Source organism: Pipra filicauda, unplaced genomic scaffold, assembly GCF_003945595.2.
Source record: "Pipra filicauda isolate LSUMZ 115617 unplaced genomic scaffold, ASM394559v2 scaffold175_size1500280_pilon, whole genome shotgun sequence".
Taxonomy (NCBI): Eukaryota; Metazoa; Chordata; class Aves; order Passeriformes; family Pipridae; genus Pipra; species Pipra filicauda.
This window is the reverse complement of record NW_024104273.1, coordinates 939,099-951,882: the sequence shown is the minus strand read 5'-3', so window position 1 is coordinate 951,882 and position 12,784 is coordinate 939,099. Positions and strand designations below refer to the sequence as shown.

Here is a 12,784-nt window from a genome sequence, read left to right as displayed (position 1 = left end):
AGATGTTCCTAAGTTATTTTAAATATTTTCTGTGAGATAACTTGGCTAAGTAGAGGCATGGGGAAATCAACTACCTATACAGTTTTACTTGAAATCTTTCACCAGAGGCCATGTGGGATGTAGAAAGTGTTCACCCACCCTGTTCTCAGCAGTTATGTCTATAATCCATCTTACATCTCTTCCTCTGCACTATCTGAGGCAACTAGGACCTGGAAACCAAATCCCACTGCACAAGAATGATGAGGCTTTGGTGTCTGTGACAAAGAACTAATTTTAATTTGCAAGAGTAATTGTGGTATAATGTCCAGGCACTTCTGGCAATTGTTGAATTGTTAAAGGTGGTGTTGAGGATGTCTCAGGTATATGCTGGATGGAATTTACAGCTGAAGACACTGTTAATTCTCTAGATGGTCAGTTCTGGCTAATGCAGTTGCTGAAAGATACCTCTGTCTCTCACTGTGCTATGGGGAATCACAACAATGGTATCTTTGTTCCATGTATGTTTTGTGGAGGTGACCTCCTTTGTGGAACAATTTCAAGAAGAGTGGTGAGAGACTACACAGACTTTTGGCTTATTGAGCTCTTAAATCCTTGAATTCTTAAGGCTCTAGAAGAGACTTTCAATATGTCTGCCTTGTTGTTTTGATTGATGTATAAAAAAACCCTCTCTGGATGGGTTGAATAGATGAGAGCATTGAAATGTCAGCAACCAGTGCAAGAAAATCCAGCATCTGGTACAGAATAATGCCAGAGATCATGGTAATGGTGGTTCATCCAAGGTGAAAGTTGATGAATCTATTGTCAAGTCAGAGCTTGAATGAGGCTGATCTGTAAAGCTAAAATTACTCTTTCTGATCCCTTGTTGCCTCATGAAGTCAACAGCTTCTCTTCTGCGCTGGAGAGGAGGTGGGCCTCAGTAGAGACTTGTGCTTGTGTGGCCAACGTGTTTTAATCACATCTTTCATATGTACCCATGCTGTTATGTACACTAAAGTAGCACTTTAGTGACTGTCAGCATTCAGTGTTGCTTATTATTTTGCAAGTTGTAAACTGGCTGATGGGTTTGCAGTGTTGACAAACCAAATGCCAGCATGCTTAGGGGTCGTTTTTCGCTCTTTAGGAAGTGCCCAGTGGAGTGGAAAGGGACAGCTGAGTGTGGCAGAAGTCAGTTACTTCACTGGTTAACACGGAAGTAGGAGAGGAGATCTGTATTTGCTTTGAAAAGAGAGGAGGGAAGTTGCCTAGTCCTGAGATGGGGATATATATTTGCATAACCTTTAGTTTTTTTAATTATATGGAGTCCTGCATATAGTGTATTGAGAAGACAACTCAGTAATGACATGCTTAAGTGTTCACTGTTCTTAAATTCAAGTGAAGTCTGGAAAGGAGTAAACTTGGATGAACGTGAGGTTATTTTTGGTAAGTGCCCTGCTGAATAAAAACCTTAAAAAATAAACACAGAGACACCTCCAAGACTTCAGAAAGACTGAAAATTACTTTTTAAAACACAGCATGCTCACTAGTGTTCTTTCTTTTTTCCTTCGTTGTTGTTTTTGTTGTTTTGCTTTTTGGTAGGTTTTTTTGTTTGTTTGTTTTCCATTAGCCCCATTGGACTTCGGAGATAGGGACCAGCAGCCTGAGAGTCACAGATCAGGCTCAGTGTTACCTTTTGCTGATGGTTGTCACATAGTAGCATAAAACTCTTCAGTCTTGGAGTTAAAGTTTGTGGGAAGGGGCAACTACCAGAAACGGAACTTTTGTGCAGGATGCTGAGCTTTTTTGTGGTCCTCAGAGCTGTCCTTCATGTGAATATTGTTGGACATGGACAGTAATGGCAATGTGTTGTTTTAAATACAGTTTTTCAACAAGCTCAGACTTAGTATGGAAATAGGACTTGAATTGCTGCTTGTTAAATCTGTCTGCCTTCAGGGAATTAAAGGGACAAAATAGTTGTACTGAAAGTTTTGTGATTAAAAATAAAAAGGTTGTGGGCAGTGGAGATAGTATCTGAGCAGTTTGGCTTCACTGAACAGCCTCTGCATTAACAATTTACCAAATGTGTTCAATTTGCTCACATTAAAGCATTTTGGGGGCAAGTTTGAAGAGCTGGTCAGTAAAGTATGCATCTGAAATTACAGTTTTTGTTATTTCAATAGTTTGTTGGTTTCCTTGATTACAGAAATCATACATTAGTAATCAAAACATATTTATCAAATATATGTATATCTATAAAAATACAAACACCAAATGTTGGTTTACCTCTTATCCACACATCCTGGAGTGACTCTGACTGTACAGTTCACAGTATCTCACAGCATATGCACAAGTGTTTTTAATAATGTGGGCACCTGTACTGTATGAGAAGGAATTAGTAGTTTTCAAATGCTGTTGTCATCAAATCTGATAGATTATGTAACAAAAAGCACCTTTTTCTTTGTTTGTTTTATGTGTTTGAGCTAAAAAGGAGATTAATCCTCCTGGGTTTGTGGCGGTGTTTAAACTCCTTTTTTTCTACTTCTTTAAAAGGAACAAACCATAAAGTTCTAACTCTTGCTCTTGCCATAGAAATTCCTTTTGTGCATGGCATGTCCTTGAATTGTTTTCCATTTTCACAAGGTATGAAACAGACATTATAAAAACACTTAGAATGACCAGATGAGAACCTCTCATAAATGCATTCGTGGTTATATTTTGTGTTCTGCAACCAAGAATATGCAAAATGCTTTATGATATTTTCAGTTTAAACTATTTTTAACTGCATTTGGAATGATTAATAAATAACACTATTTTATTAGCACAGAGGGCTGCTAAAGAAAGTCACAATTTTACTTTTCGTGGACCATTGTGATGACTGTTATCCTAATAGAGGCATGGTTAGCAAATTAGTTACGGAGCTTTGAATGTCAGTGAGACCCTCCTAGTAGGCATATCAGGCCTGAAACAGGAATAGTGATGTGTGCAGTAGCCACAAAACCTGAAACTTGCTTTCCTTCATGCTACAGGACATTCCTGCCGCAGGTAGAAAAGTGGTCAGCTTGCAGAAGAGTAGGAATATATTGACTGGACACAACGATAGCTCTGTTTGGGGAAAAGGGGGAAATTAGGCTGTAAGCCAATAATAGCTGTGCTCTTCTGAAGGTACCTTAAGGCTTTCTGGCATTATTTGAACTGAGAAAATACATTTCTGTGACTGTAGAGGGAATGGAGTAGGGGTTTAGGACAGTCCTGTTGAACAGTCTTCTTTCAGCAAAACAAGTTTTTGAGCTGCTAGCTGTATGGTGTATTGCTACAGTCCCAACCATGGAGTTCAGTTGCAGACTCATGCATGCAAGACTTTTAAACAAGCAATCTCAAAATGCATTTTACTGCTGCATTTCTGAGCCTAGCTGAGTTTCAGCATGGCTTGTGTAGAGCACGTAGCCAAGCTGAATTGCAACTCTATCTGAGAATAGTTCCATGGTGCGAAGAGAAACTTGGTGGATAGCTTAGAGTTTGTAGAACTGTCTTGCCCACAAATGTTGTGGTGTGGTAACACCTCAGTGCTCAAGTTTTGGGGGAAATGTAGATGAGCACAGTGTTATCAGCAGAGTATGTTCTCCTGTATGAAGTTCTGTGCTTGGCTGTGCTGCTCTTGGTACCAAAGTTTTCATTGCACATATCTGTATTAGTTGCCCCTGTGCCTTCAAGTCCATCTTGAAACCAGGATTAAGCAAGGTTGTCAAGCTCACCTGGAACTTCATTTGAGCCCAGATTTCCTAAATATGTTTGTTTGTTTTCCTCCTTATTATAGCAGGGTTTATAGCTTGTTAAGTGTGAGTTCTTTATTTTGGGGGTTTGGGGATTTTTTTTCCTCCTCTGAAAGAGTTGGAGCTTCTCTCCTTACATTAAAAATTCTCCTTCATTAAAAATTCAGCTGAGACTGCTAACTACTTTTCATATAATGTGTTGATTTGTCTGTGGGTGAAATTACTTACTAACTGGTAACCAAAGAGAGATTTTTTTACAGCTTACTTGAAGTCCTGCTTAGCCTTTTTAGCTTCTTCTTGGTTTCCACAGGTGTGTCTTCCCGGTTTCACATGTGCAATGTGAGCTTTACCAAGCTCTTTGTCCTTTTTTCTGAACTAAAAAATTCTATTCATGTGCACAAATAGTCATAAGGTGGTTGTGTGTTATCTCTGTTGATTCCTAAATGAGTTTAACCCAAGGACACGTTTCATCTTACTAGAAACCTTTATTGATAAATTCAGTAGTACTTCTGGAAAAACTTACACTACAAGGAAAGAATGAAGTAGGTTTTTACGCAAATAACTTCTTTGAAGCCAAAGAAAAGTGTTCAGACACTCCCACAGTAGTCCAAAACTCTTTGTAGTAGCCCAAAGACAGCTTCTAACACATATATCTTTTTGTTCTTAAAATGAGAGATTATGTCTTCTGGCTTTGGATCCAGAAGTAGGAGTTGCTTTAGTGTTACCTTAAGTGTATTTGTGCTAGATGCCACTCCTCTGCTCCTCACCTTGGGAATGCTAAATTAATTTCATCTTGGAGAGTGTTCAGACCACTGAAACTGCACACTTGACCCAGCTTGTGAAATGAATCATAGGGTCAAGTATGGGTAAAAGAATATTTTTGTGATCACTCCTTGCCAACAGCCAAACAAATCTGTGAGGGAAAAGAAAACCCGACCTGTTATAACTAGTGGTTACACTGGTTTGTTTTGAATTCTCAGTTGTCTCCAGTGTCTGCTAGGATCCATGCATAAGTGCAAAGAAAAGTTGGGAGCCTTTTGTTACAATCCTTATATTGGAGACAGGACTAAAACCATGAAAATTTTGGACACCCAGATAATGAAAATGTTTTATTGTGTGTATTGACTCTAAGTGTATGTTTTATTAGGAATGTATCCATTGGAAAATCAAAATTAGGAGAACTAATCTGCAAAATGTAATTTTATTATGTGATTCTGTCTCTAAGGGTCAAAGCATACATATATGTATATACATATATATCTGTCCTATGGCTTGTCATTTGGCAAAACTGAATTCGGATTCCTGGCAAAATTGAGCATTCCTTTATTCTCTGCAGGGGTGGGCTAGCTGAGAGGTTATGTCGGCTGCAGAACAGAGAAAGATCTGCCATTAGCTTTTGGAGGCACCAGTGTATTTCAGATGCAAATATCCCCTCAGGTAAGAAGCATTATACAATACTACTATGAAAGTATATACTTACATGTGTATATATGGCCTACATAGGGGTAACAGTGAAGTTTATAATCTTTGTGGGGTTTGCCTGACTTGAGTTTAATGCTCTCTTGATTGTCTTCTGAGCAAATATTGCATTTCTGCTAAATATGATGGTTTCTAATGTCTCAGTCATCAAAGTATCTGACTATGAGGAGTAAAGAACATATTTTCCCTTTCTGGCACTTGCATAGCAAAACCATGCTGCCTCACAACTTTCATAAACTAAATAGACTGAGCTCTTCAAGGGTCTCTAAAACATTTTTATCAGTGGTTTGCATGGCTCTTTACTGCACCCTCTAAAACTTTTCAGCATGGTCTTAAGAACAAGGTGAGCTACTCTGTATGTATTCTTCCAGTTTTAGTCTCATTAATATCCAGCTCACTTCTCAGCCTCCTGAAGGTTCAAGGCCTGTGATAAGTGTTTGGGTCTGGTTTGGCTTTGGTCAGAGCGTGATGCTGGGACTTCACGTTGAATTGACTGTCCAGTACAATTTTATAACTTCTATAGCCGTTATTTTCTGAGATCCTGTTTCCCACTCCCCAGCTACTCTTTCTATTTCTTCTGCCTGAACACAGTGAAGTATTTGTGCTATATCCAGGTCGGCTTCATTTGAGTATGCTCAGCTAACCACAGAGTTCAAATCATTGTGTATCTCAAGCCTGTCCTCTTTTAGTCATGAATTTGCTTGAATTTTTGGTATCCACACAGTTTCTTACAGTTTTTTAACTTGTTTTTATATCATTGATGAAACCATTTATTAGCATGAGCATTTACTTCCAAATCCTGCTGGAAATGCTATTACTCATTTATAATTCTCCACTAATAAAAAGCTCTAACTGTAATTCACAGAATTAGTTCTCAGAATTTTTTTTTTTTTTTGCATTCCACTTAAAGGGTGCATTACTCGCGGTGAAAATAGTCAGATTTTCTTAAGAAGGTTGTACAATTTAAAGTCACACCCAAACTGTGGGCTAGTCTCACAGTTTCTCACTGGAGCTTTGGAGGGCTTCCATCCTGTGGCCATTTGCGTGCTATGTGTTCAAAATGCCACCCATGTGGAGTAGCACATTGTATTTATGACCTTAATTCCTTACTTATTTTTCCAGTCACTTTGCCTAGATCTGATGACAGGCTGGCTGGTCTCCAGTTACTGTAAGCCATTTCGTTTGCCCTACCTGAATAGTAGCGCAACATCATCATCCTTCCAGTCTTCTGGAATTTCACCAGTATTTGAACACTCACTAAAAAGTGCCATCAAGGAATCAGAAATGTCTTTAGCTAACTCTTTTCAGAAATGCAATGTTGAAAATTATACAGGCATGCTCCCTTAAAACTAGTGAAGCCTTCTGCGTTGATTACACCTCCACTGGAGTTACTAACGGATAGGAGATTTTTTATCATTCTTATGTGGGTATGAAGACATCCTCTTGCTGCTTCTGAAATATGGAACAGAAATAGATGTTGAATAGGTTTGTCGTTTTAATAAAATGAAAATTTTTAATGTTCTCTGTAGTAACAGACCTGCAACACTGCTAATATGCTAATATTCTTTTTGTCCTAGTTTCACATGTGTCATTACAAAACCTTGTGTTTGGCTGCTCACCATTTTGTCAGACTAACTTCCTAGGCTGAAATATTCCATGCTAAACATCTGCCTCTGGCTGAATTCCTTTCTTTGATTATTCTTCTTTCTTTCAGAAAATGAGTCAGAATTCGTTAGCATTTTATGAGAAAAAGGCTATGGGAAAATACCTTGGTCTATTCTTAAGTACATTTAAAAAATTCTGATGAGCATCTTTGAGATGATTTAGTTTTGGCAGAAGATGAACTATTTCCTGGATATGCCTTTTGCCATCATACTGAAAATGTACGAGAACTTGGGCCAGTTAGAAGTCTTTAGGACAAACTACTGTTTCATTTACCCTGTAAGCATTTGCTAAAATTTCTGAAAAATGCTGGATGTGCCATAATTTAGGAATACACTTCAACTTCACAGCCTAAATTTCACTTCCAATTCTCAATCCTTGCTCCAATGTATTAGGATTATAAAATAACCATTAAAATAGCTGTGATAAAATTTTGGGGATAGTTTTCCATCTAGGACAAAATTTATTTTTCGTAGTTTTATTCTTAGAATGGCCATACTGTTTTGTGTCGCCAAAATAAAATTGGTGTTTGGTTTGGAGGACATTAGTTGGAATGGTTGAAATTTTAGTAAAGTAACTAGATAACCTTCTCATTGCTTCTAGTCTGGAATGTGAAGTGTCAGCACAGAAAAGGAATACCACTTTTAGCTTTCACCACTTTAGGTTCAAGTTAAGGGTGTCTCACTAATCTGAGATTCTTCTCGAATTTTGTTTCCCCTCTGTTTTGCCCAGTAATATTTCTAAACTGCATTGTTTCCAGGACTCTTTCTGAGAGGAAAGAACTTCTCAAATTGCAAACTCATTTGAGTTACTAAAGAAGCCTGAAGATTAATGTGGAGGATTGAAGTACCTTAGTTGCTGGGAGAGCTGTCACATCATTTTGGATATCCCATGGACATGCAGACCATGCTAAAGCAAAGGGGAGCAATTTCAAATTATATCAGTTTGAAGTCCTTCTTACATTTGAGATTTAAGGAAAAATCTTTCAGAAGTGTGGGCTATTCACCCCATTAGACATTTCATGTCACAGAATTTTATGCCTTTATTTTGCTGTTGCTTACTTTTAGCTTATATCAATCTTCATATTATCCAAAACCCCCTAGGTTTTGGCTTTAGTTTTTAAAAATTCCTGTCTTTTAGCTCCCTGACCCCTTTCTGTAAGTAACCATTGTGGTTTGGCTGGCTCTTGGTCACTGGAATGAATCACGGCCCAGAAGAGAGCACCTCCTTTCAGCACGTACTTTCTGGTTTTTATACAGTGCACGGGGTCTCACTTTTGGCCAATTCATTCCGCAGGGTAGAAGAAATCCTCGCACTTGCTCTGATTTTGACAATTTTGGGTCAAAATTGCATTCGGCAGCCTGTCCCTGTGTTGGGATAGGCACTCGCTAAGGATATGCGTTTCTGCAAGGTGGTTGGTAACTCCACTTCTGTAAATCAAGCTAACCATACCAGACAGAGGCCTGAAGGGAGATAAGAACAAAGTTTGTCCGTGCTACTCTGCATTGGTTGGATGCTTGCTGTGGTTTAGTTCTAATAGAGGCAGATGTCAGGCTCTTTGCCACAAATCCAAAATTTTTTCTTCACAAGATGTAAAAGGGAGGTTGAGGTGCAGTCTTCATAACAGCATGTCTCCAATCAGCCAAGCTAATGGTTTGAGAGTACTCTGTGCATGGGCTTGTAGACCATTTGCAAGTTTTTTTTCTGTATGCAGTGCTGCAACTTCCCTATGAAGTTTCCTGTTTGAGCTAAGAGGTGATCTGTCCAGCTGAAAGAGAGAGAGGAAAAACAAAACCAAACCCAAAACAAAAACCTAAACCTTTTTCCTGTCAACATCTGCTGGTTATATGGGGATTGCATGATGCAGAAGAAAAAATAGTATTTTTCTGAGTTACGTTCAGACGACCTTCCTGTCTATAGGAGGGGACACAAATAATATTTGAAACAAGCTCATGTAGATTCCTTTTGTAACTTCCAAAATTTTACTTTCTATACATCTTACCTTCTGTTGTTTGTTTTTGCCTGGCAGTTATCATCAAAGCAGTTCTTTACCTTAAACGCAGAAACATATTATTCTCTAGCATTTATAGTCTAATGCAAGATATCTGCTTCTTGTTAGCCTGAGATTAAGCTTTGTGGTTGTGTTACAATTGAATTTGAGTAGTGAACTGATAATAAACCAAACCCATTGATCTTGCCTTCCAAACTGCTCCTTCTTCTCAGGGTACGGTGACCCTCAAGGGGCAACAAATCTTCATTTTGCTGAGGCAAGTGGAACACACACATGAAGGGAGGAGAGTGAAGCCCTGGAGATGAGGACAGGGTTTCACAAGTAACACCACATTTTCAGGAAGGCTGAAAGGTTTACAGAAGAGGATATAAACAATCACTCCTCCTCTTCCAGTTTTGATGACTAGTTAAGATGATGGGAAGAAAGGATTTTAGCAGCTTGAATGCCACGAAACTTGCACATGGATGAAGAAAACAAGGGTAACCCTTAACAGGATTTCCTTTACTATGCAAAATTCTTCTAAAAAACACAAAAGTCTGAATTTTGCAAGTCGTTGCTTATTTTCTTAATTCTTGATGGTCTATTTTATTACTTAAGAGTTAATACTATAATAGAGAGACATAGCAAGTGGCCAATTTTTTTTTCCTAGCCAGCTGTCTGAACTTGTTGCAGCATTGGGAAGGAAAAAACCCCAAATGTAAACTTGTCTTTTTCAAACAAGAATTCCTTGTAGGTTTTTGTTTTCTTATGGGAAACAATAATGACATGCATAGTTACTTTAAGTAGCTTACATGTGTTCTTATAAAGAATGTATAGTGTTTAAAGCACAGCCAAATTCAGCAGCCTTTTAAAAATTAATATAAATGTGGCAAGAAGCCATCATACCTGCGAGACTTGATGTGTTTTTGAGAAAAATCTTTTTGAATGGCTTCAGAAATTACCAGCCCAGGAAGAATAACAACACATATGGATCAGAATAGCAACCCTGTACAGGCTGTGAAAACGTTGTAATCTTCACCTGGTTTTCAGTGTTGACTTTGGATTTACAAGGGTCTGCTTGGTATCTACCTGCTTGCTGAGTTTGTTATGCCTGCACCTGCCATTTTTACAGGAGGAATAAAAGTAATGGGATGCCAAGCAAAAGCATGTTTTTGTTTTGATTTATGCCTGTAATTTGACATTTTTTACTTTTTACACTTGAAAATGAAAGTAAAATTCTGTGGCTTGAACCAGAAAGTGGTTGACTATTCTTTCAGTGCAGATAGTACGTGCTGTCCCAGGAGGATGTCCACTAGCTGCAGTTGTGGAACCCACATTCAACAATTAGAAGTTAAATTACCTTGGGATAAAATAACGCCTTTGAAAAAATAACTGAGGGAGACAAATTTGGAAGTGTGTTGCTAGTTTGCTTTATTAGACAAAGCATAAAGTGGGGCTTTCTTTGTTTTCTTAATAATTCCATAATGCATATCGAACCTATTCATCTGAACCAAAGGCTGAAAATTACTTTCACTCTTAGTGCAGTGGGTACTATTTCCAACATTAATTGCCCACAATTCTTTGTACTTTCAGTGGGAAATGTTATTTTATAAAAGCTTTTAGCTAGGTTTAGTAGAAATTTGTATTTTTTGTAGTGCATATTTCTAAAGAATTTGTCAGTTAAGAGAAAGTATAATTTAACTTCTCAACCAGGTTTTTTAGAAATTTCAACTAAATATGTCAGGTACAAGTTTCCTTCTGAACTATAGTTCATATATATGATTTGTTTGATAGCTCTTTGAGCAAAAGTAACAGTAATTTGTTTTTCTTAAAAGCATCTGCCCTCTTTCCTGTATCATTCATTAAGATCAAGAATTAAGACTGTTTAACTGGTAAGAACAAATACAGGTTGTCCTGACTGTTTTTGCATAAAACAAATATTTGTTAGCAGTTTTTCAAATATTAGCATGGCTTCAGGCAATCTTGTATTTCTCCCTTGGGTTTTCTGATGAATTTGTCTTGTTTTTTTTCATAAAGCTCTACTTTCATGAATGTAATTTTTTTATTGATTTAAAGGGAAGGGGTTGAAGTACTCTTCCTTTTATCTCTTGCCCTGCTTGCTTGGTTTCTTTTATCCATGTGACCTATGAGGTAAGTCTTGTGGCTGAGTTGTTTCTCTGTTATTTTGTCATTCTTACTTTGCATGATAGTTCACGTTTACTTGCTGTAGGTGTGTGTATGTTCATTCCTCTATACTTTTCATTGTCACAATAACAATAATTCCTGCTCTGCTTTTCTTCATGATTGCATATTACTTCAGGGCTTTTCTGGAATGCTCAGTGGAGCAGAGCCATACACTGCTTGGCATTTTACTAAGCTCCAGTTGTCTTCTGTGTTTGTAAGAACTGGTCTGTGTGGTTGTAGTACACTGCTTTCTGCATTGGTGTTGTGGCCTTTAGGAAAACTTATTTCTCCATTGTGTCATATATGATTATTACATTCAATTACATTCAGATGGGCACAGCAGCCCTGTGGGTGAGATGCATGATTTTTAAAATTTTCATGGCAGAATGGAAAATGGAAAATTCAGGAGTACTCACTGTCAAAGAGTCAACTTGGCTTTGTTTTGGTCTTGTTGATGTGATGGTGTTACATCTGCTGAGTTGATCTGCGTGGAGGTGCACTGGCTATCCCAGTTAACATGTACAAATAATGTAGGATTCAGTTTGCTGTCCTGAAACACTTTTTCTCACTCTATACGTCTTGTAGGGATTGCTCTGCTGCTGCACTTCTATCGACTGGCGCTAAAGAATGTTTGTTCCCTTTGAGGACTTTCCATTTAAGGCTTCAGGTGCTCTTTTTGGAACACTTGAACAGTAGCATTTTGGCAAAATTCACTTAAGTGAGGTGAAACACATTGGTCTCACTGGTACTGGTATCTGATGCATTTCCATACGTCAAACACCATGGATCCTCTCCTTGCAGTGTGTTCAGCTTCCTGTCACTGTGTCGCAAGAGGAACATAAAATATGTGGTTCCCAAGAGATCATAATTTCTATATTTTTCTCCTCATTTGTCTTCCTTATTGGTAGTTCCAGAGTTATTAAAACAAACTTTAGAGTTGTATTTCAGGCACTGAAGCCAGAATGTCTGAACATTTGTTTTTTTTAAATTGCGCTCCTTGATGTTTTTTCCTTTCCTTCTCTCCAAACTGCTTTTTCGTTGCTAAGTGTCAAAACCTCCTTCCTAGGCTGCCCTTGGCATGACCAGTGCATCATTCGTGACCATGTACGTTCAGTGTTGATGTGGCTTAAATATATGTGGCTTAAATATATGTGTCTGCTGTGAAGCCACTATGGTAGGGCTGAAGATTCAGGGCATTCAGTCTGCCAGAGACTGTAGAGTGATGCTGAAATCTTCAAAACGCTCAAGACCTCAGGGTCTATTATCTCCAAAGGAACAGTGAATGTTCCCCCACACACACTTTTCCCCTCCTTTTTGTTTCTTTTTAAGTCTCCCGGAATTCAGAGTAACACAGAACATCTGCAAAGAACTGCGTCAAAACATGTTTTGATGTCATGGTATATGACTTGGTATGTGACTGAAGGGCAGCATCACTCTATGCACTCAGGTAGTAAACAGAAATGAAAATAATCACCCAAGAAAACTAATACATTCACTGTGAAATTTGTTTGTTCATCTCCCAGGCACTTGAATTATCTTTGTAGTTTAATTGAGCTACTTCATGTCTGGGTTGCAAATTGGAGTGAGAGACCAACATCCCAGAGGACACCTGGAATTAAATAATTAACTATGGATGCCAGAGCAGATCTGTTAGGTGGTTAAAACAAAAGTTCCTCTAGCTTAGGATCCTGTTTCTGGCAGTGACAAGAGCTACCAAAATGCC

General features: G+C 38.2%; 1 protein-coding gene across 3 annotated transcripts in view; it reads left to right on the top strand.

The window, feature by feature from the left end:
- The window catches only part of SPIDR (scaffold protein involved in DNA repair), a 204,883-nt gene that overhangs the window by 64,593 nt on the left and 127,506 nt on the right, over positions 1 to 12,784 (top strand). For all 3 annotated transcript variants that reach the window (XR_005562955.1, XM_027713788.2, XM_027713778.2), the window contains exon 7: positions 5,083 to 5,183. Coding sequence is in view for 2 of the 3 variants with exons in the window: in XM_027713788.2 (XP_027569589.1) it covers positions 5,083 to 5,183 (101 nt within the window). In the remaining variant the exon portion in view is untranslated. The remainder of the gene's footprint in view (positions 1 to 5,082; positions 5,184 to 12,784) is intronic.